The sequence below is a fragment of the Lytechinus variegatus genome, chromosome 6, assembly GCF_018143015.1.
Source record: "Lytechinus variegatus isolate NC3 chromosome 6, Lvar_3.0, whole genome shotgun sequence".
NCBI lineage: Eukaryota > Metazoa > Echinodermata > Echinoidea > Temnopleuroida > Toxopneustidae > Lytechinus > Lytechinus variegatus.
The window spans coordinates 8,884,095-8,909,432 of record NC_054745.1 but is presented as its reverse complement, the minus strand read 5'-3'; the positions used below and the strand labels follow the sequence as shown (position 1 = coordinate 8,909,432).

Here is a 25,338-nt window from a genome sequence, read left to right as displayed (position 1 = left end):
ACAAGATCTTCGAGCTCCACTAGTACCCTGTTGTCTTTATTTCACCAAGCAAGGGACCAGCACTGAGCTTTTCTTTACTGGATTTATAGTGGAACATAACCTGCCTATAGCCGATAGTAATAATTCCTCCTTATTATTGTTGAACAGGTACTTCTTTTGTCCCCTCATTTTTTATTTACATGTGAAAATGCATATTTGATATTTTTAATGTTAAAAAAGTGGGATTAATGTTTATTTCAAAACATGTGAAATGCCCCAAAATAAGGGTCAGATTGCACCAGAGAGCATCTAGAAACCCAGAGCTTCCAGGGCCCTAAGGCGGGCCCTGGACCCCGGCCGCAAGGATCGAGCGCTCCGCGCTCGAGATGTGCGCTACGCGCACATAATTTGGTGGCAGTTGCAAATCCTCCCTAATTCTGATTTCCAAAAGTTGGCATCTCTGTTTAAGTATGGATAACCAATTGTTACATAAATCACTAACTATAGAGATATCATAATTCAGCTCATTTGGCTCTTAAATCATCCATGATTGTGTAAGAACTATAAATTTGTGATTGTCTTCACCATCGATAAATCAGGAAAGAACACAGTACATATAAGAAACATACAATTTAATAACAATTTTGACACATTTGGCTTCCCATAATTTTAGCAGAGTTAGACCATGGTCTAAGTTAAACCTGACTTTAGAATACGGGCCATAGAGTATGATATCTCATGTTATTTGCGATCAATTATTCGCTCCTTGCAGACTACAAGAATGAAACATGAATGGAATACTTACTGCCTTCAGTGATTCCCAGATTTCATATCGTGTCCAAAAGAGCCTTGAAGATTACCAGCTCAGAGCTGCCAAGTAGTACTGATTTTCCACATTAAGTACTGAAAATAGAGAAGAATACTGATGGTTTCGTGCAAAATACTGATTTCTTAAGTTTCAGTTTATGCATTGTCTTATGGTATTCCTGTGAAAATACTAATTTCCTCACCAAAATACTGATTTTCAGCCTTGAAAATACTGAAATGTTCTTGTTCAGGTTGGCAGCTCTTCCACCTCCCATTTCTGTGATAGTCGACCAATCTTGAAAACTCATGTTTATTACAAATTCAGATTTACTTCCATATCCACCTAATGATTATGTTTTATAGGAGAGGGGTTTTCAAAGATGACCTGGGCCAAGTGGACTACGTCGATCAGACCCAGAACCAGGTTATCCTGAAACTCCTTCCGCGAATCGATTACACCCGACCCCGCGGCATCCAGCGGACGGCCCAGACCGCGGCCGAGAAGCGGAAGCGTCGGCGCCCAGAGCAGAAGCTGTTCGACTTGGAAGCGATTCGTAGGATAGGTGGAGAGGTCACATCTGATGGTGATTTCTTGGTCTTTGAAGGGAATCGCTACAGTAGGAAAGGGTTCCTCTTCAAGACGTTTGCTATGAGCGCTATCGTAAGTAAAATATGTGTTGCTTTGGAATGTGGTTTTGAGCATTCTCTCTTTATTCAGATAACTTGTGGTTGATAGAAAAGAATGTAATGTTCTTCCTTATTGTCAATTGAAAGATTCAAACATGATATTGTGTTGTATGATTTTATCCAATACCATCATTATTGTCATTATTGTTGACCACTGCCCCCTCCCACCACCAACATTATGATCATCATCATCATCATCATCACCACCACCATCATCATCACCATCATCACCATCATCATCACCATTTTCATAATCATCACCATCACTATCACCATTTTCATAATAATCATCACCATCATCATCATCATCTTCACCACCATCATCATCATTACCACCACCATCAACATCATCAACAAGACCATCAATATCATCATTACCAACATTGTTACCACCAGCACCATCCCATGATTGTCATTGTCGTCATCAATGTTTTTGACGTCCTCGTTGTCGTTGCCGTCATCGTCAGTATCTTTCACCATGCTCATCTTTATTATACCAATCACAGATTGCCGAAGGTATCAAGCCCACCCTGTCTGAGTTGGAGAGATTTGAAGACAAGCCAGAGGACATCGACGTAGAATGTATCCTTTAACTATTTTCATGGAGAATGTGACCACTTTTTATTTTTTTCGATTGGGATTGCATGTGTGCTGTCGAATGCCTAAAAAACATAAACCATATTGCAATGTCTGTTACCGACATTGTGGACACAGCTTAGTTTGGTGAAGTATTTTCTATTTCTTCAACGAAAGGCTCTTTGATCTGTTATCTGACACATGCAGTGATTGGATATCGGAAAAACTATATCCTGGAATGTTCAGCCTATCCCATTCTTTGGAATAATAAGGCATATATGTAGCATACATATCCATCTTGTTAGGTGCTCAAGGTTCTCCTATATCACCTTGGCTTAGCTAGTCTTCCGATCGCGTTCATCAGTGCTTTTGTGGAATAGGTTTTATATCTAGGAAAAAAAAGAAGGAAACCCTCGAAATAATTTTTTAAGGAAAAGTCTAAAAATTCATTATGTAAAAAGTGCATTCATTTTCATTTCATATCCTCTGCATCATAAATGAAACTTTTTCAGGGAATACATATTCATGTAATCATCTACTGAAATGTAATTAGTCATAGCCTCACTTTGAGGGGCTTACAAATTGAAAGCTGAAGACAGACTTTCATATAATTTAGTAATGAACCGGAATAGTGATGGATGCTTATTACAAGTTTTACCATAACTGTTTTAGGGCATGCACAATCGTTTAAGATTTCCTCAACCAGTTTTACCATAAGAGTGATAGCGGAGAACAAATTTATCCTATAAAACATTTCTAAAACTCCACATTATACCTGTTTTAGGGTTTATGCATTCGTATGATCTAGTAATGGAATGGAGTAGTGATATGAGCATTTAGATCAAATTCCTGAGAATCTTTACTTAGCCACTAGCCAGGCTTACTTTGTTAGCTAAGAACTAATTTATCGTATAAGCACATTTCTATTTATTCCATATGTTCCACATCATAATGAAACTTTTTCAGGGCATTTACACTTGTATAATCTAGTAATAAACTGGAATAGTGATATGCACATTTAGGTCGATATCCCAAGAATCTTTCCTTAGGAGTGGTAGCTACAAATTACAAATAATATGATTTTTTCATATCATACCCTCCTCATCATAAGTGGAACTTTTCATTCTTGGGAGGTATTATAGCTCAGTTGGTAAAGCGGGGGGTTCGGATTCCTTTGAGCCAGGTTCGATTACCACCTCGGGAGCGTTTCATCAATATTTTCATCCGACAAGTTGTCAGATCTGACATTTTCCCATGATTTTGATCGGCTGAGAGGCACTGTTCCTATGGTAACTGTCGGATAAAATGGGACTTGTCCGATAAAACGTCCGACAAATCCTTTCATGAAACGCCCCCCTTGTGTGCCAGTGCCCTTTGGTAAGGCATTAATCCTCATTACCAGGCCCCTCGAGAGGACCTTAAGCCGTCGGTCCTCTGAATGCTTGTGTACAAGCATTCATGCTTTCTTAGCAATCGGGTAAATAAATCACCATCACTACCGATGCATCAATAATCTAATAATGAACTGGAACAGTGATAAATGCATTTGGGGGGATTTACATGTAACAGGGATTCGAGAGTTCAGATTTTTATCTGATTTCAGATTTTTTTTGTTTTGATTTTCAGCTTTTTTGGCTTTCCTCTGTACAAAAAGAATGGGAGCTCGTTCTATTTCAGACTTTTTCACCACTCCTCAGCTTTTTTCGGATCTTTTTATTTGTGACCACTCACACCCCTGCTTTATTAAAGCTTTCCTTAACCAGTTATACCATTGCAGTGGTTGCGAAGAGCAAATCGACCAAAGAAAAGAGTCATAGCTTTGCTCCAGGAGACAACGTGGAAGTGGTAGAAGGAGAATTGATTCATCTCCAAGGTAAAATCAAGAGCGTCGATGGAAACACCATCCTGGTTCTACCGAAACACGAAGATCTAAAGGTAAGGCAGTCCTCTGGTACAGTACACCTTATCTAGGCCAAGTTATTTTCAGACATCATATGGCGGGGGAAGGCTGTCGATTGCGTGATCGCGCCGAAAATTGGCACGCAGGTTGTCTGGGACATAATCTACAAAATTCTATATTGATTTATTTCATGCCAATTGCTATTAATGATATGCTGTCACGCGCTTTGAGCCATTTATGCGTAATTAGTATTATTATTATTAATTGATTATGCTAATTTATGCGTAATTAGTATGCAAAATCATGCTTTTTCCTCTGACTCTTTAAATAAAGCTCCAAATGTTCTAATTTTTGGTGTAGGAACTCTTTTTGGTATTACAGTATGTGAAAATAATTGCGATATCAGATCAATTTCTTATGCATTATATTGTTTTTTGCAATATCTTATGTATTTCTTTTTTTTGGACCTTGTGTTTTTCACTATTTTTAAAAAACTTGGTCAGGGACTCTTTTGAGATCATAAACAGCATAAAGTAAATCCATGTAGCAAATTTTGGTTTGACAAAATGTTGCGTAGTTTCAAAACTGCGTACCCCTTCATCACAAATTTGGTCTCAAAATATGCAAGACTTGAATGTATAAAGTGAGCAAGCAGCGTGGTCAAAAAATTTTGCTCTGCAAAAATATTGCGCGATTGGTTGAGGGGGTTGGGGCCTCGCGTAGATAGGGTTGAATGGAAATTCAAATTTCAGAAATTTTATTTTTCAATAGACCCAAATATTAGGCCTAGGACGAATACACTTTCTGCCATTTTATTGTTCACCAGAGTAAACAAATAATAGTTCAAACAGTCGAGAGTCCCGGATTATCAGAATTGACAAAAAGTTGATCTATTCATATGTCCTACCAGTGGCCACAAATAATGACTGATTTGACTCAGTCGAGTATCCCAGTACCGTGTCTGTGACATGCACATGAGCATAGCTGAGTGATGCACATTCGCTGGGACAACCGTCAATTTTGAGTCTTGAAACAGCCACAGTATTTGGAATTCATCCAATTCAATAGATTCACAATATGTTGCACCATCTATCGGTTGCTGCAAAAACCCAAATTTCTAACTTCGAGGTCGACATCTCGCACGCACAGGGAGCGCACAGTGCATGCTAGTGTGCTGTATTGTGATCATACTGCTTCATAAATCAAAGCCATAAGAGCAAAAGCGAAGGAAGAATTCAACGAAAACTGTCTAAATTTTGCAAAGAAATATTCTGACAAATTTCTCTCCCACCACCGGGTACCTAGTAAAAATATATGCAAGCCGGTCGAGCACTGTATAATCGTGTGCATGCATATGCAACAGATATCAATATTTTCCCATGATGCATTGTGAAATATCGTCCTGTCCGCTGCAACCAATAGAAGGCGCACTGTATTGTGAATGTTTGCTTTTATGAATGAAAAAAATAATATTGATCCAAGATGTCTTGAGTCTAAAGAGATGAATGAAACATTGTTCCTTTAAATGTCAGATAGTTATTCAAACCTATTTTGCCGTTCTTCATATATGGTCTAGATTGTCTTACTTTACTTTTAATTACATACGATTAAGATTACTATAAATTTATCCTAAGGGACTTGCAATTACAAGCTTCGCTTTTTAATAAGTCCCTCATTTTCATTTTCACATGCTAACTGTAATCTATAATTTGTCTAATCATCAAAATGTATCTGGAACAAAAAGAATTGTATATATTCCATCTATTTCCTATGAATTTGTTAAATATTGAAGTATTCTTATGACACTTATTCTGTTTTGTACATTCGTACATATGTATATATATGTTATGTTTATTATTAGAAAATGGAAGTGAAATAAACTAAACTGAAACTGAAATGATTCTGTTTTGTTTGTCTCGTAAAGGATACCCTAGAGTTTCCTGCTCATGAATTGAGGAAGCATTTCAAGATTGGAGATCACGTGAAGGTCATCGCAGGTCGCTACGAGGGAGATACGGGATTGGTCGTCAGGGTGGAAGAGAACCTGGCCATCGTCTTTTCAGATCTAACCATGCATGAGGTAAGGAATATTATCACCCGTATCAGACATCTGAGCTGGTCATTTACAAAACCGTATTGCCCTACATTTTCTGAATATCGGGAAGGGTAGGTATATTGTTTGTATTTTCCTCGGTCTCAATGTGCGCATTTACTTTGCATGCAGAGACGACGCAAAATATACCTTTGTATTTTCCCTGGTCTCACATCCGGGCATTTGTGGATGTGTATTTAGAGATACGCTTCATAAGGATCCGCGCACCAACAATATACGTCATACTAAAGACAACGCTGGATCCGAGCGCTTGCAAGTACGTCATAATGGTAAAGTACAGAGCCTAGACCCTGATATTAACATGACAAAATAGAACTCTATTTTTAAAAGAAATATCCCCATTATCATGATTTTTGCTCTAGATATCTGATTTGGATGATAATAAAAATATTGACTGGCTCTTCTTTCGGGGAACATCAAATATATAATTATTATTTTCTTTAGATATCAGGGCCCTGTGTCACAAAGAGTTACAATCGATCCAATTAACCACAACTATGGAAAGCCAGCAACATCAACATCTAAAATGCATGTTTGTTTGAAATATTTTCTAGATTTGATGTACATACATACATTCATTGTTTTCTTAAAGATTCAGTGTGATTGTCTTTGTTTACAAAGGAGATTTTGCAAATTTCCTGTAGAAATTTTTATGGTATGGATGGATTTCCATACAGTGGATATTGATTGGATCTACTGTAACTCTGTAAAACGTGCCCCTGATCGAAATATTTGATTTTAAGGTCACAAGTAAGCTTATGGAAAGGTTGAATTTCGAAGAGACTGTTAGGGAAGTGGTAAATAGAAGTGATTTGAGATGGGTGGGACAAGTGTTGAGGAGGGAAGTTGATGAACCTGTAAAAAGAGCTTGGGGTCTGGATATGAATGGCATAAGAGGGAAAGGAAGACCAAAGATTCCATTGGAAGAATATGGAGAAGAGGGAATGCTGTAAGGTTGGTCTAAATGAAGAATTTCCAATTCATCCAATGCCAATTCGTCCAATTGCCAACTTGTCTACTATCAGTTCGTCCACTATCCACATGGTCTAATTGTTAATTTGTCCATTCATCATTTCGTCTAATAAACAATCTCTCTTGTTCCATCTCCTTCCCGTCTCTCTCATTCTCTCCTCCCGCTTTCTTCCCACCCGCCTCCCCCCTCTCTCATTCTCTCCTCCCCACCCCCCCCCCACCTCCCTCTCTCTCTTTCTCTCTCTTTCTCACTCTTCTAGATGAAAGTATTGCCAAGGGATCTCCAGCTTTGCCAAGAGATGAGCACAGGAGTAGATTCTCTAGGACAGTTTCAGTTGGGTGACTTGGTTCAGCTTGAGTAAGCATGCCTTTAATACATGAATGTTAACTTAACCTAGCAATCATTAATGGCCCACAATTTCTGTACACCTGTACACCCGTACACCCCCCTCATGTAAAGAACAAGGAAGCAGAAAGGTCATCTAAGTGCATGTGTTATCCTATGGTTGAGTTGTACTATTGATTGCATATATGCAATGAATCATAAACATCAGCTCATTGATCAGTTTTTATGCTTTGTGTTTAATGACCCAAGTCATTGGACTTGGGACCTGTTTCACAAAAGTTGGTCCCAATTATGAGTTGTCACTAGATGGAGACTAATTTTCAATCCATGATTGTTTAATAGGGGGAGCAAAATCATTGCCACAATAGGAAAATGTAATTTGCTGACATCTTGACATTTTGGTAATCATGCACAAGACTCAATCTTTGTAATAATTTAAAAACAAATGTCCTTGCATTTGAAATTTGGGCTCCATCATCACTATGTACATTAGGTAGATATTTTCATTCACATTCTAGTTGAGAAATGACCAAAGCAAGGACTCTCTAATACAATATCTGAATAATGCCATTGAATATATCCCAACCATGGCGTAATTTCCTTCAGCAAGAAATTGATCCACAATGTGCTGCACTCAACCCAGGAGAGGTAAATGGATACCTGGCAGGAATTTATTCCTTGAAACGCAGCACGCGTAACAGCTGCACTGCTAAAGCCAGAGTAATTATGCTGCATATACTGTAGAGCACTTAGAGACTTCTGACAAATTAAGTATTAAGCGCTATATAAGCAAGTATAATTATTATAGAAAAATATTCCTTTGGTTGAATTTCACAATCAAATGAGGTGAAAAACTTAATATATATCACTGCACTTATGCAAGTATGCGCCTCCATCATGATATTTTTTTTTTTTCAGTCCACAGACGGTTGGTTCGATTGTAAGGTTGGAGAAAGAGACCTTTCAAGTACTGAACATGCATAACAAGGTAAACACGTAGATGATGTTTCTTTGTTTAGATTTAATCCATGTCTTGTGTTCCTTTTAAGTGCTTAAAGATAAGTGAAAGTAGTTGCATTAAACACCATAGGGTTAGGGTTAGGATTATATGAGAGGTCTATAGAATTAAGGTATATTGCCACTGACAATATAGATTTATATCTGGTATAGTTATTAAACTAAACATGGTGAAATCATAAAATCTAAGCTGACAAGCGTTTACACGGAAGATCACCAACATAGATAAGCACATGTAGGACAGTGTATTATTATTGCTTGGCAAAATGCCTGATATTTAAAGGTAAAAGACAGTAGATGAAGCAAACAATTATTTCATTAAAAAGTCTTAAATCAAGTTTTGATTGTCAAAATATTATCATACATCTAGATCTGGTACATTAATGTAAACTTATCTTTGTAAAATCATGAAATCTTAGCGCAAAATCGATAATTCTGATGATCACTAATACAGAAAAGGATATGTGGGACAGTGTATTAATATTGCTTCGAAAATTCTGTTGGAATTCCTTGCTTATTTTGCTCATTTCTCATCAATTACGCATTTTCTTCCAGAGCCATTCGGCACATTTTTTTTTATTTATACACAATACTTTGGTGGTAATTTTATTGGATTCAGTTTGAACTCATTGTGAGAGCATTACCAAAGCTGGTATTTGTCTTTACCTTGAATCCCATACTTATTTTGCTAATTTCTCAGCCATAATACAATTTCTGCCTGAATCTGTGGCACATACTTTTAATTGATACATAAAACACTTACGTGGCCATTTGATTAGATTCTGTGCATTGTTATTTTGAAATTGTTATCAAACCCCATCTGGCATGTATCTTTGTCACATACTTTTAATTGATAGGCACTTTGGTAGTCATTTGATTAGATCATGTGCATCCTTACATTGAAATAGTTAAAGAGAAATTGCAGTAGTTGCAGTAAACACTGATTTCATGAGAAAGTCTCTAAAACAAGGCTTAATTGTCAGTATATCATCGAGGATCTAGATCTGGTACAGTTACATTAACTGAACTTTGTGAAATCTTGAAATCTACGCTGAAAAATGTTCACACCGAAGATCCCCAACACAGATAAGTGCACGTGGGACAATGTATAATTATTGCTTAAGAGCGTCTGGCCCGACGCTCTACCCAAATCCTGTGCTTATTTGCTGATTTCTCAGCAATTACACAATTTCTCCCAGAATCCTTTGGCACATGCGTTTTATTTATACAAACAGACACTTTGGTGGTCATTTCATTGGATTCTGTACGAACTCATTTTGATATCGTTACCAAAACTAGCATTTACCTTTAAGCCCTTCTGGCATTTATCTTTAATTTCTATCTTGATGTAGCTTGTTCAAGTAAAGCCCCAGGCTGTTACTCGTAAGAAAGACTCCAGACATGCAGTAGCGTTGGACGCCGAACAGAACAACCTACAGGTCAAAGACATTGTCAAGGTCATTGATGGTCCGCATTCGGTAAGTCAAGCGGGCTCCATCTTACAATCTACCACAACTATGGACAGCCAGCAACGTCAACATCTAAAATGCAAATTTGGTCCAAATATTTTCTAGATGTATATTCATACGTTCATCATTCTCTTGAAGACTCAGTGTGATTCTCTATTTTTAGTAAGAAGATTGTGCAAATTTTTTGTAGAATAGACTATGGTATGGATGGATTTCCATGCAGTTCAGGTTGAGATATATACAGGGATTCCACTCTTCACAACTCGGGACTGGTGACCCTTTCTCATGCTAAATGCCTCATCCTTACGGAGCTGATTTAGTACGAATATCATGTTCCTGTCATGAGTGGAATCATGCTTATTTTTTTCGAACAGCTTTAGGAAACATCCACCTTTGATCAGGGTAGTCGCAAAAACTCTACATAATTGTTTTATACTATTATTATCGTTATTGTAAGAATACCAAATTCACTATTCACAGTGGGACAAATTATAAAGTAGTAGAAAGTATGGTCAGCTATTTCAATAGTATTTACAACATAATGATGATAAACAATTACTAGTAACTCTGCCATCTGTACTGCCCATCTTTGGCAAAAGGAAGCAAGTGACACATCAGTCAAAACTGAGTTATTGTTATTTCTGAAACACCCTTTGTTTGTTGCACGTTCAGGCAAAATTTGGGGAAGAAAATAATTGTTCTATCGAAAGATATTGAAGAAAATGTGCTGTTAAATTGCATTGACGCCTATGTAAATGACGAACACACATTGCTCATTTACAGCAAATGATACTTTTGTAACTTGCTTCCTTTTGCCAAAGTAAGTAAGTTGAATATTCAGCTAAGTTCTAACATTTTCTAAGTTCTGAACATGCAAAGCCCACATTGGTTATGTTTTCTATGTCAAATTTCACCTAAATCAAAGAGATTTCTGTAATCCCATGAAATATATGATGAGGTAAATTTACCCCCTATATCTTAATTTGTTTCTTTACAGGGCAGAGAAGGAGAAGTCAGACATATCTACAGGAATTACGCATTCCTGCATTCCCGTCTGATGACCGAGAATGGAGGAGTGTTTGTTGTCAGGAATAGGCACATTGTTTTGGCTGGAGGCTCAAGGGTAAGTTATACAAATAATGCATGCAGCCAAGTGCTTTAGTGGAAATGCAGAGCACGTAGATAAGTGCCGCACTGTGCATGAGCCACTGGCGGCGAGTGCCCAGTGTGCACCATCTGAAGAAACCGATTTTTCTCTGCATTTACTTTTACGCACGAAAGAGCAAGAGCATTATTTGTTTTATAAAATAGCAACACAGAAACAAATTCTTAAAAATTTACAGTTCATTTTTCTGCCGCACTGGTCTGCTTGAGTGTGCAATGTCAATTTTTGTTGCGCACCTTTTGTACTGCCGTGCAATGCACAAAAAATGTTGGATGTCATGTGATGCATATTGGCAAATCGCGATGCTTGAAAACCTATTTTATAATACATAATAGTCCATGATAGAGGAAAGTTTGTTGAACCCTGTACTATCTTGTACTGTGTACTATTTTACCTATAAGTGATCTTACTGTCTCGCACACATATTTGATATTGTGTGTTCATAGTTAGGAATAGGCACATTGTACTGGCTGGAGATAAAAGTCTGTTATACTCTGCGCTATCTTTCGCTGTGTAGTAACTTACCGATGTTGCCTCGTCTTATTTGTATATCAAAATCTTTTTCACACATTTGTTATATTTCTCTTATTCTGTGACTCTCTTCTATCCTTGGTTAAAGTGGACTACACTGCGTTCTGTCTAAGATTAAGTTTGTTGCACTGTGTCATATCTTACAACAATGGTGCACTTTAAGTGGTCTCAAAAATACAAATCAGATATAAGTGTCCATTACCCAAGTGCGCAGTTAACACGGAGAATCAAGATTGACAAATTTCAAGATGATACTTCTGTTCAATTCTTCTTTTCTAGAAATCTGATGGTGGATTTTCGACTGGATTTGCACCCATGAGCCCACGTATTACAAGCCCCATGCATCCAAGTGCAGGTCCTGGTATGTACATACTGTCTCTTTTTTATAGGGGGGGGTCCTTAAAGAAACAAAATATGGATTTAAAAAAATCTCCTTCAGACTTTCTTAATGAATATACAGGGCTCTCTCGAAAAGTAGTTTTCATGTATTGAAGAGACCACCCTGTCTAAAGAGTGAATGAATGACTGACTGACTGAATGGCTGGCTGACTGACTGAATGACTGTATGAATGAATGAATGAATGAATGAATGACTGAATGACTGAATGAATGAATGACTGACTGAATGACTGACTGAATGAATGAATGAATATGAATGACTGACTGACTGACTGAATGAATGAATGACTGGCTGGCTGGCTAGCTGGCTGGCTGGCTGGCTGACTGACTGAATGACTGACTGACTGAATGAATGAATGGCTGGCTGGCTGGCTGGCTGACTGACTGACTGACTGACTGACTGGCTGAATGACTGACTGACTGACTGACTGAATGAATGAATGGAAATAAATTGAAATGAATAGGATGAATCAGGCCAAAAGTGAATACATTTTTTTTTTTAGGGGCAACTTTTCACAACCGATTGTCTAAATATGTAACATGGGATATGCTTTAACATTACAATGAATGGGAATTCTGGGAACTTTTTCAATTTCCATGGCTCTTTTGAGCACTTCAGGGACACAATTACCCCCATGCAATTTTTACCTGATGTGAATAGAATATTAGAGCCGTCAGAAAATTGATTTAATTCATTTCTCGTTGGGGATGGACTCCCAGGCCTAGTAAAGGTCATGATGCAACATGCAAATTATTGATGTTGTATTTGTTGTTGTTGTTTTGACAGGTCAACAACCTGCAGGTGGGCCTGGTGGCGGGCGTGGTCGTGGGCGTGTCGGCAGAGATAGAGGCCTGATTGGACAGACAGTGCGCATCACAAAGGGACCATTTAAAGGTAGGTCAAAGCTAAATTTTGGTTCACTCCAGTATTTGTTTCACGGAAGACTGTCATTTGAATGGAGGTGCTTTTGTAGTTGCTGATCAGAAAATGAATTCAAGGAGAAGTCGGCCCCAACAAAAAATTATTTGAATAAAAGATAATAAAAATAAAGAAATTAAACACTGAATGTTTCATCTTTAAAGGATTTTTTAGAAGATAGTTATAATAATGATAATACATAACATTTATAAGGTGCTTACTACTGTTGTTTATAAGCACACTGTGTTCTGTTTATGACTGTACTTGGGTTGAAATGAAAAAGTGGCAGGGGAATATGACACAGCTAATACAACAAAACTAATAATGAAATATCAAAACTTGTGTGCACCTCCAATTGACCAACCCACAACTGTGAATCATCTATTAAACAGGTAGGTTTTGAGTAGGGTTTTGAACTGATTCACAGACTTGGCATTATGAATGTAAGATGGTAGCTTATTTCAAAGGGAAGGGGCAATTGAAGAAAAAAATGAAGTTTCACTCAATCCCTCAAAAAATTTACATGTATATGAACATCTTATTCTGATGATGTCACCTACTCACAAAAACAAAATTTGATGTTAATCGAAAATGAATTAATTTGATTGAATTGGAAATTATTTTTCTCCCAATTTTCCTGAAGGTCATATCGGTATCGTGAAAGACGCCACCGAATCAACGGCTCGTATTGAGCTACATACGAACTGTAAAACTATCAACGTCGACAGGAGCCGAATGAACATTGTAAGGTATGTCAAACATAAACCTTAATTGCAGTAACAATCACAAAATAAGTTTGAAGCCATGATGGCACTAAAATTTGTTTTGCATTTAAGCATTTTGACACCTTATTGGCCCTAATTCACAAAGGCGGTTTTTAAAACCATCGGTTTAACCACTGGCATATGCAGATTGCCTGTATAAATAACACCTAATTACCGTGTGTATCAAAAAATGTCCAATGGTGGTGTGTGCTTTTGTCACAGTGCGCCAAATTGACTCCTGTTGCCATGGTTCGAATTATGTAGGAAACACTCTCAAAGTGGGAAAAAAAGATAAAAATGTATGATATTTTATTCATGAGTCCACTTTTTGAAGAGTGGACTAATTAACTCAAAACAGTGGACTCATGAATAAAATAGCGTATGTTATCAATTTTTCTTTCACTTTTAGAGTGTTTCCTCCATAATTCGATCTCATGACCATTATCTTTGAATTACAGCGATCAGATCCGAAGTGGAATGACGACAGCTTACAGCAGAAACACGCCCATGTACGGCTCTCAAACCCCCATGTATGGGAGCGGTTCCAGGACTCCGATGTATGGCTCTCAAACTCCACTACACGATGGTAAGTTTATGGGACTGTAGAAATGAATTTTTTTAAAGAATCAGCATGACAGTGATCTTCGGTTTGTGGGACTGTTGAACAAATACCAATACCATTATTGCAATGTAAATTTTAAGATAAAGGATAAGTGGTATAAATGAAGGGAAAATAGGTCCAAGTGTCGTTAGAATTTTTATAATGGAGCATTTTGATTTGGGGTACTATTGAATCAGAGTCACACAATTCATAACCAAGGCCATTTGGGCGATTCCATGCTAGAAAAATCACCCATTTTCACAACATTTTTTCAACCTGCTGTCCAAACGAACAAAGAACTTCAATTTGCTTTGTGGAAATATCAAAGTACTACTGGGTAGACATGGAAAAAGCGCAATATAAATATCAGTATTATTATCTGTTATCATTGTTCTTCTCAACTAATCCTTGTCTTTTCATTTTGCGTGCTAACAGGAAGTAGAACTCCTCACTATGGCTCGATGACCCCGTCACATGATGGTAGCATGACCCCTTCAAGATCAGGAGCATGGGATCCCACTGCACCAAGCACTCCTATGGGGTAAGGACTTTGGCCCGTTTCCTCAACTCTTTTTAAATTAAACAATCCCTTGATATAGGAATGTACCTATTTGCAGGGACCTACAGTCATGGAAAATCCTTGAAAATTTGAGGTCATGGAAAGTCAGGGAAAAGTCAGGAAATCTAGAAACTTGTGACAAGTCATGGAATTGTATTTACCTCTTGGCTATGGCAGCTTTTCAGTTTGTCATGTCTCGCAACTCTCATACTCTGTGATCAAACTCTGCTATTGTCATTGGTGTTCATGATTTCCATTTTTCCCAAATTCTACATAACTCCCGGGACATCACAGGAAGTCATGGAATAGCAGCAATTTAGTCATGGAATTGTCGTGGAATTCTGTTTTCAAATTTCTGTGGGAACCCTGTATTTTTGGGGGATAGGAAATAACCGTTGTAACTTGTTTATCTTTTTTTAGGAAATTTAAGAAAGTTCCAATTTCTGTGAATTTGTTCCTATATCTTGGCTTTCAGGGTAATGAAATATGACTCAAGTTTCAATTGATATTTGTTGTTTTTAGGGTGAAGGAGGGGGGGAGGTTGGCCTTCATGATTTCTTATGAGAAAAATGAATTTTTGGGGAAGAACAAGACAACGGCTGCCATAAAATCTTTCATTTGACATATCGCTTGAAACATTTATGTGAATACAGAGTGATTACATTCGGAAGCCAGCATTAGATTTCCCTGCGGTGTGTTTGTTGATACTAAATTACATTTGTCATTTAATTTTGATGTGACAGTTAAATTTCCCATGGACAAATTTTATTCCAGCTTTGACGAGTCGTCTCCCTCGCCCCAACCCTATGGATCCACCACCCCTGGTACCCCAGGGTATGCTGGGGAGCCCCAGTCGCCGGGGCAGGGACCGTACACCCCCGCTACGCCAAACAGCTCATCCGGGATGTACGGGAGTGAGTCGACCTACTCCCCGTACGGACAGACGCAGACGCCATCCCCGGGAAGTTACCAGCGTGAGTATTATAGGATAGAATAATGATTAGGTATTCAAAAAGTTATGTTTGTAGTAGCCCAACTAACCATATAAAGAAATAAAAATGTGCAGAACGACACTTAAATTACTGTCAATAACTGGGATATACTCATTTGATTTGCTAGTTCATTACGATTAACTTGCACGCGGAATAAAAGTACACAACTTTTCCTGCGCACGCGCAGCATCTCCCTACGCATGCAATCACGCAAATAGGCGTCCATTTCCTCTTTTACCCTCGCCTGCTGCCGTTATCAGACGTTAGCTAAGTACACTCCCACTTTGTTTTTTAAGGGTGTCCGTTATTTGACATATTTATCCTTATATTTTCTGCCTATTTCAATCCTTTGCCTTTCGGCTTTAGATTGATTTCATTTATATCTCTCTGCGCGGGGCCTTTGTGTTATTTTTTCACGTTTTCCTACAAATAAACTTTGATAGGATAATGATTAGGCGTTCAAAAAAACTTCTCTGTTTGCAGTAACCCGACTAACCATGTAAAGAAATAAACTGCTACCAAATGAAAATGTGCAGAAAGACACTTATATTCATACACTCTTCTACATTCGATATCACTCAAGACAAAGTTGATTAAAATTGGGGGAAAAAAGTGTGGGAGAGCATCGTCCATATATCAAGGATGAGAAAAATTTCCAAATGAAAATAGATCTAGGAGCCCTTTCACATTATGCCTTCAATTTAAAGAAGAAAAAAATGAAAAAATACAAACAGACCCTAATTTTCCCATCCAATATGGAAAAAAATAGGCCTTATGAAGATATTGATTAGCGTTAACGATTGTTATGGTGGTGATGATGACGGCGACAACGACGATGCTGATGATGAATGATGGTGAGTTCTGATGATGATGGTAATGATGATGAGATGATGATGATGGTGATGATGATGGTGATGATGATGATGATGATGATAATGATGATGATGATGATGGTGATGATGATGATGATGATGATGGTGATGATGATGAGATGATGATGATGGTGATGAAGATGGTGATGATGATGATGATGGTAATGATGATGAGATGATGATGATAATGATGGTGATGATGATGATGATAATGATGATGGTGATGATGATGATGATGATGATGCTGATGATGATGACGTTGATTAGAATGATGATGAAGTGACGAGGATGCCATGCTATGTTTTTTTATTTATGTTAGTGGTCTGGTGTTGATGAATCAATATTAACACCATAATTATCTTCTTTCCTTACAGCCACACCCAGTCCATCAAGCAGCTTCCAGCCTGCCCCGAGCCCCGGTTCTTACCAAGCCACCCCGTCCCCATCGGGCACCTACCACACCCCATCACCCGGGAGCTACCAGGGCAATCCCAGCCCTCTAGGGTACTCTGCCAACACCCCCATGGCCCCGTCGCCTCTGGGGTACAACCCCCAGACACCAGGGGGCGACATCATGCACCCCTCCCAGATCGATTGGCACACCCCTGAGATCATGGTGAGGATCAAGGATTCCCATGACGACCCATCGCTCATCTTCAAGGAGGGTGTCATCAGAAGCGTCCAGGTGAGAAATGTACTAGTATACAAATGATACGCAGATGTGAGTGCATCGGTAGGTTATGGGAGCATGAGGTAACTATAGAACTGTAATAAACCCACAAGGTGCAGCTGAGTGTGTTTAGACTAGTTTCCATAGTTACCGCATGCTCACTAGTCCCACTGATGCACGAACAAACCTGTGTATCATTTGTTTTATAGAATGGTAGAATTTTTTTGCCAAAACATCTTTTGTTTTCAATCGTGCATTAGTAATTATTGTACAACGCCTACTTAGCTTGTTGTACGCAATCAAATGGATGGCTGAATGTGGCACATTCGTACCGTTGCACACAAGACGTAGCATCCAAAATGTACCATTGCACGGCTTTAGGAGGTGACGTCACAATGCGATTTCATTGAATAAGGTAACAATGCGCGTACAGCCCGCTGGCTAAATGCGCAATGCTGTCCAAGATCATGTGCGCTTGTGGGCCCGGCTTGTGGGATTTTGCTTTTCCCTTTCAATATTTTTGCTCCCTTTTCATAGATTACTGGAGGGAAAAACTTTTGTTTTTTTTCATATTTTCGCTAGATTCCGAGGCGTTGTACAACACAAATAGCGAATATTCTAATTCGTGCAATGGTGCGAGATTTCGCATTCGGTGAAACAAAGAAATGCTCTATTCAACTCGGCTAACGCTTCGTTGAATAGAGCATCGTTCTTTCACCTCATGCGAAATCTCGCACCATCGCACTCATGCCTATTCGCTATTTGTATACTGGACGCTTGGCAAATTTACCGGTTGCATGGCTGGTCATGCGTCGGTAATTACTTATGCAAGGTTGCCTTTCTGTAATATTTCTTTTCAAATTTGATGTGAAAATGTGCGTATCGTATAGTAATCTTTAAAAGTCCTATGAAATACAGCAAAGATGCTGATTTATTTGTTAGCTTAGTGGTTACTAATTACAATTTCATCAAACTTTTACCCGAAAAACATCCCACATCAGGTTCAAAGGCAGTTTTATTGTCTCACCTGCGAAGCAAAGTGAGACTATAGGCGCCGCTTTTCCGACGGCGGCGGCGTCAACATCAAATCTTAACCTGAGGTTAAGTTTTTGAAATGACGTCATAACTTAGAAAGTATATGGACCTAGTTAATAAAACTTGGCCATAAGGTTAATCAAGTATTACTGAACATCCGATTAGAGTTTCATGTCACATGACCAAGGTCAAAGGTCATTTAGGGTCAATAAACTTAGACCATGTTGGAGGAATCAACATCGAAATCTTAACCTGAGGTTAAGTTTTTGAAATGTCATCATAACTTAGAAAATATATGGACCTAGTTCATGAAACTTGGACATAAGGTTAATCAAGTATCACTGAACATCCTGCATGAGTTTCACGTCACATGACCAAGGTCAAAGGTCAGTTAGGGTCAATGAACTTTGGCCGAATTGGGGATATCTGTTGAATTCCCATCATAACTTTGATAGTTTATGGATCTGATTCATGAAACTTGGACATAATAGTAATCAAGCATCACTGAAAATTTTGTGCGAGTTTCAGGTCTCATGATTAAGGTCAAAGGTCATTTAGGGTCAATGAACTTTGGCCGAATCGGTGGTATCTGTTGAATTACCATCATAACTTTGAATGTTTATTGGTCTAGTTCATTAAACTTGGACATTAGAGTAATCAAGTATCACTGAACATCCTGTGCGCGTTTCAGGTCACATGACCAAGGTCAAAGGTCAATGAACTTTGGCCGAATTGGGTGTGTCTTTTGAATTACCATCATAATTTTGAAAGTTTATGGATCTGATTTGGTGAAACTTGTACATAAGAGTAATCAAGTATCACTGAACATCCTGTTCGAGTTTCAGGTCACATGATCAAGGTCAAAGGTCGTGTAAGGTCAATGAACTTTGGCCATGTTGGGGTTTTTTGTTGAATAACCATCATCTCTGTAAGTTTATTGGTCTAGTTCATAAAAAGTGGACATAAGAGATACCATGTATCACTGAACATCTTGTGCGAGGTAGAGTAGTATTCAAAGTCAGCACTGCTGCTATATTGAACCACGTGATGCAGGTGAGACGGCCAGAGGCATTCCACTTGTATTGAAAATTGAGCCAAATTCGCCCGCCCACAAACGTTCAGCCCGATTTGGTTTCGTATATCACATGACAATTATGACGTCAGGGAAGGAAGCTGCTGAGTGTTGTTGACGTTTGGAGCGTGAAGTGCCTATTGTGGTTGCATGTGTGGATTCAAAGTAAATAAATTGAATTGCTTGAATAATATTCAGAACCTGAATCTTCAAAGTCTGAAGAATCAGACGCAGGTGATGACGATGCTGCAGCCATGATCAAAACCTCATAAAAATCTAAAAAAATATGTTAAGGATGAGCTCGGTCGAAACAGCAACTACACGAGGAACATGTACAATAACTAGGGTCCGGCTGCACAGCTGGGAAAACCTTCCTTCGATGACGTCACAATGATTGACAGGTCAAACGGTCGGGAATCATCCAATAATTTTAGTGGGCGTTCCCGTTGAAGTTTATTTCCATGGAATAAGTCAACATCTGTTCGTCGTACACAGGAACCGATGGCAAATTTGTATTTTCCAAGTAAAACTACCTTATAATAGATCTGTATCTAGAGTAAGATGGAATTGGTGTCATAGGACCTTTAAATAATATTGTGATAACATCTGTATCATTTAACTTATAAACAGCTTATAAAATACATGAGGGCAATGGATGATTTTGCCCTTGTAACAGCCGTACTCGCCCCTAAAATTCCCTCAAAGTGTATGCTTTAGGGCAACCATTTTGAGAACTGCCACCAAGATCTGTCACATAGTTTTTAGGAAATCAATATTTTAACTATGGCAGAATGGACATTTGCATTCACTGCATAGTTTCCTGTTGCCCCTCAGTCAAATGTAGCCATTAAAAGGAAAGAAATAGCCCCCAAATTTCTGCAATCAATATTGTGGATAAAAAAATTAAAATTATTTTCCCACCCTGCTTGTGAAGAAAACACTATTTTAATAGATAAACATGTTTTTTTTTTGTGTGTATAGTGTACATATTTTGTAACAAATGGTTCACACTTTATGACACACATGTCATGTGTGTGAATTGAAAGTGCATTTCACTGTGTACTACATTCTTTTGAAAGTTGCCTAACAATATCTTTAGAGAGTCAAAATGGGCCTAAGCTTTCAATCCTAGCGGAATCTTCGTCGGGGGCAAAATGACAAACATGAAGCTAAGATTGAAAGCTTAGGCCCCTTTTGACTCTCTGATTTACTCCATTGGCTCTTTTTTTATTAGATAAGCAGTTTTCAGCAGCTTCTTTCTGCTAATAATATCTTTGAATGATTTTTGTCCATTTCAGGGTCCGTTGTGTTCGGTGTACCTTCCAGATGGCGAAGACAGAGTAGTTACAGTGAAAGCAGTTCATCTTGAGCCTGTCATGCCAAGCAAAACCGACAGAGTAAGTCATCTTGAACCTACATTTCCGGGGGCCTGTATTTCAAAGTCAGGTTTAACTCAGACCATGGTCCAACTCTGTGCTAAAATTATGGGAAGCCAAAAGTGTAAAAATTGTTACTAAGTTGTGTGTTTCTTATATTTACTCTGTGCTCTTTCCTGATTCTTCAATTGTGAAGACATTCATATATTTATACTTCGCGGCTGGTGTTTCATAAAGCTGTTCGTAAGTTAAGAGCGACTTTAAGAACAACTGGGGATCCTTTCTTGTGGTAAATGGTACACACCATTTGCGATGTAACAAAATGGCTCTCCATACTTAAACCACAACAAACAACAAGAAATGATCACCAGTTGTTCTTAAAGTCGCTCTTAACTTATAAACAGCTTTATGAAACGGCCCCCTGGACAATTATGAATGATTTTAGAGCCAAATGAGCTGAAATATGATATCTATACTGTTGGTGATGCATGTAACAATTGGCTATCCATACTTAAACCACAACTTTAAACCTGAGTTTAAGTTAAACCCGACTTCAGAATACGGGCCATTGACTTTATATAGATTAAAATCAAACTCAAGTTGCGATTGGTCTAACGGCCGCCGCGCACCTTATGATCGGTGTGCTACCCTATTTTGGAATTAAACGTGGTAGAATTTGATTGCTTATATTAAGACATGGAGAACCTTTCTGTGAAATGTTCTCATTCATTGTGCGAATACCCATGCCTAAATCTGCGTGTATGCTGTCATCCTTATTAGAATAAAAGCTAATTCAATATCCTATCATTATGACGTCATAGCAATCGTAAGATTGGGTATGATTCGAAACTAATTTGGCCTTTACTCCAAATGCAGTGTTCCAATCATCCAAAATTGTTGTGTTCATATTCTTTCAGTTAATTTGAACCTCAAATAAAAAGATACTTTTCATTCGCATTTTTAGAAAATGAGCTAAGTGCGGTTTGTTTCTAAATTGGATCATGGGCCAGTCCTAAGGGGTGCGGTGGCCGTACGATTCAAGATTATCTTATTAGTCCATGAATGCAAGCATACAAAGAAATTTAGTATCCAATGGCTAGAAAATGCATACATACACAAACGATGGAAAATACTACAATATATCATGACAATGCAACACTACGCGTAAATGAAATAACTTAATAACTTTCTGCAAAATTTCAATACACCTGGAAATTCTGAATTCATAATTCATGAGTGTGGTGATTAAATGACTGCATGCTGGAACCGTCCCATTCTGTGATGCAGTATATAATCATGAAATATGCGTTTTGAAATCAATAATCGTACAAAATAATTCCTGTGCCTGAGGCAGCCTAAAAACACACAATTTAGAATAATCGCAAATTGAGTCTGATATGTAACTGTCATAATCTCCTTGTGAAATGTGGTCCAGTTGTGTTGACAACCATGAAATAAATTTGAAGACTCAAGGGATGTAGTTAAGAGCGGCCTCAAATCCCCATTTTTCCGGCTTTGGCCAGAGTTGGGCTCAATTACATTATTTGCATATTTTTAGTAATTGTAATTATTACTGAAGTTTTGAAAGGGAAAGTAATTGTAATTGACCTTAATTACTGCCAGTTACTTTTAATAACATTCAATTACTTAATTCATGATTTAATTTCATGACCTTTTTCATTTCAACTGCTTCAGCATCAAAGAGTTTAATAGGCAGAATCCGTGCTATTTAACATTAACCTTCATCATGTCAGTTTCTCTGTTACTTAGAATTATGTTGAAATTGGTAGTACTATACAATGTACAGAATAAACATTTGTTTCTTGTATGAATTTTCTAGAAAGTAATTAGAATTATAATTGAAAAAAAGTAATTTAATTGACAAGTAATTGTGCGTTAATATTTCTTCAAATGCGTAATTGTAATTGAAAAAAAATCAATAGAGCCCAAACCTGGCCCCAGTCTTGTCCCTGAGTCACGTGTACAAAGTCTTTAAGAGATGGTTTTCTCCAGCTGCCTTATGACATGGAACTACCGGTCATGACTACATCCCTGCATCATTCTTTGTATGGATAAATAATTTTTTGTTTTGCTTCTATCTCTCTCTCTCTCTCTTTCTGCATCTTTCTCTGTCACCGTGTCTGTATGTCATCCTCACCCTTTCTCTATCACTCTGTCTGCCTTTCTCCATCGTTCTTCCTATCTTGACATTAATATTAATTTTCAAGTTTACTGGGTGAATCATAATATCCGTGAATATTATGATTCAACCAGTAAACTTGAAAATTGATTCGTTATAAATCTTTACTGGAATTTTGTGAAAATTGTAAAATTGAGACAGTTCTTTGTAGTCACGACATTTCCCCAACCACTGTTGGCTTCATCAGGCCAATGATATATATACATGTATCTCATTTTATATATTTATATGTCATTTTATCTCTCTATATCTCTGTCTCCCTCTCTAGGTGAAGGTGATAATGGGTGATGACCGTGACAGCACCGGAACCCTCATCAACATTGACGCTGAAGACGGGATCGTCAAGATGGATCTGGGCGCGGCCGATATCAAAATCCTGCAGCTCAAAATGCTTGCTAAACTCTATAAATAAACTCTCTTTATTATTGTTTATTCATTGTACCTGGGGAGCTTTTCATGACAGGACTTGTCTGACATTTTTTCTGACGGTTACCATAGTAACAGTGCTTCTCAGAAAATCAAAATCAAGGAAAGTCTTGCAGGTCTTACAACATGTCTGACAAAAACGTTGATGAAACGTTCGTCTGAGCGTTTTACGAAAGAACTTGTCAAATGTTGCATCCGACAAGTCCTCTTTTATCCAACAGTTACCATGGTAACAGTGCTCCTCAGCCAATCAAAATCAAGGAAAGGTGTCAGAACTGACTACTTGTCAGACAACAATATATTGATGAAATGCTCCCTTAGGCCCTTTCTAAAAAGTATTATGATCTTTTAATCAATCTATTTGATATATGGGGCCTAATCATAAAGAATAACTTTGCCATTATGGCAACTACCATGGTAACAGGGCTCAGCAGCCAATCACAACCAAGTTTTCTATGGTAGTTACAATAATGGTAACTTGGTTTTATTTTCATTTGGTTGAATGCCAATTCATCCAATTGCCAACTTGTCTACTCTCATGCAAGAGCCGTGATGTAGTGGTTCTGACTCTCGCCTTGTAAACAGAGGGTCGTGTGTTCGAATCCCACCGCCGCCTGGCGTCCTTTGGCAAGGCGTTAATCCACACTTTGCCACTCTCGACCCAGGTGGTAAATGGGTACCCGGTAGGATGTGAAAGTCATTGTAGCTTGTCCAGTACTGTTTGCGCCTCACAGGCAACTGACTGGAATACTCCCTATGGAGTGGAGGATGTGCACACATTGTGTTTGGGAATGACTGATTAAATCCGATGATCGGGGTAATAATATATCTGTAAAGCGCGTAGACACGTTCCGATATATTAAGTGCTATATAAGAGCAGATTATCATTATTATTATTATTATTTGGTCTTCAATCAGTTCGTCCAATATCCACATTGTCTAATTGCCAGTTGGTCCAATAGCTGTTTAGTCTACATACCATTAGATCTGATAAGACTAAGTGTTCATTGGGCAAAATAAATAAAAATAAAACAAATATTAGACCAACTGGTCACGAGACAAAATAGTCACAGACAAAGTTTTCATTAGACGAAGTGATGATTTGACCAAATGGTTGTTAGATGAAATGTTGATGGACAGAATGGCATTAGAATAAATGAAAGTAGAGCATGTGGTGAGTGGACGAGTTGGCAATTTAGGGGTAAATTGACACTAGTTGTAAATCCAAATGAAATCGACCCTTGGACTTGTTAGGGTTGACAAGGTAAAAATTTATCCCTATTGCTCAAATTTGCAACAAGCAGTAATTTTCAATTTGATATGCTCTTACTAAGAAACGTTGTGATGGACTGAATTGAATGACTTCAAATGAAGAATTTGTTTTTTTTTATACATTCATACTTAGAAAAAAAGGAAATATAAGAATTTAACTTGAGTCAAAGTGAATAATTCCAATATTTAACAGTTCATTTATAAGGGTCTATGTATTAACCAATGTTTAATTTACTCTGTGAAAAGAAGCCTGGTTAACTATTGGCAATCCAATGTGATATGAATACATGTACATCATGTGAGGTTTTGAGATTTTGTGTTCTCAAGTTACTAAAGCATGGTTAGGGATATGGTAACCATTTATGTGATGAGAATAACAGATTGAGAATCTTTGAAGACATTGAAAACCGTTCATCTTCTGAAACACCTGTTCTTGATTTCCTTGAAAATTTCTTGGAAGAAACCTTGAGCACTCTACAGAGTGGATCTGGTGCGATATTTTTGTGGTCGATCTTTCTTTTCATTTGAAGCCACGGTATATTACTATGTCGCTTCTTTCGAATTATGTTGTGAATTGATTTTGAGTTGTATATAATACGAATTGTATGTTCTGATTATT

The 25,338-nt window shown here is 37.9% G+C and overlaps 1 protein-coding gene across 1 annotated transcript in view; it reads left to right on the top strand.

Annotated features, from left to right (window-relative positions):
- LOC121416972 (transcription elongation factor SPT5-like) overlaps positions 1-23,692 on the top strand; it is a 31,623-nt gene extending 7,931 nt beyond the window's left edge. The window contains exons 8-24 of the mRNA XM_041610512.1: positions 1,150-1,447; positions 1,980-2,055; positions 3,827-3,984; positions 5,874-6,029; positions 7,295-7,392; positions 8,299-8,368; positions 9,750-9,875; positions 10,864-10,989; positions 11,842-11,923; positions 12,749-12,856; positions 13,524-13,629; positions 14,103-14,230; positions 14,681-14,786; positions 15,579-15,778; positions 17,043-17,353; positions 20,744-20,842; positions 23,290-23,692. Coding sequence (XP_041466446.1) covers positions 1,150-1,447; positions 1,980-2,055; positions 3,827-3,984; positions 5,874-6,029; positions 7,295-7,392; positions 8,299-8,368; positions 9,750-9,875; positions 10,864-10,989; positions 11,842-11,923; positions 12,749-12,856; positions 13,524-13,629; positions 14,103-14,230; positions 14,681-14,786; positions 15,579-15,778; positions 17,043-17,353; positions 20,744-20,842; positions 23,290-23,433 — 2,392 coding nt within the window. The 3' untranslated portion in view covers positions 23,434-23,692. The remainder of the gene's footprint in view (positions 1-1,149; positions 1,448-1,979; positions 2,056-3,826; positions 3,985-5,873; positions 6,030-7,294; positions 7,393-8,298; positions 8,369-9,749; positions 9,876-10,863; positions 10,990-11,841; positions 11,924-12,748; positions 12,857-13,523; positions 13,630-14,102; positions 14,231-14,680; positions 14,787-15,578; positions 15,779-17,042; positions 17,354-20,743; positions 20,843-23,289) is intronic.
- Positions 23,693-25,338: the final 1,646 nt, after the last annotated feature.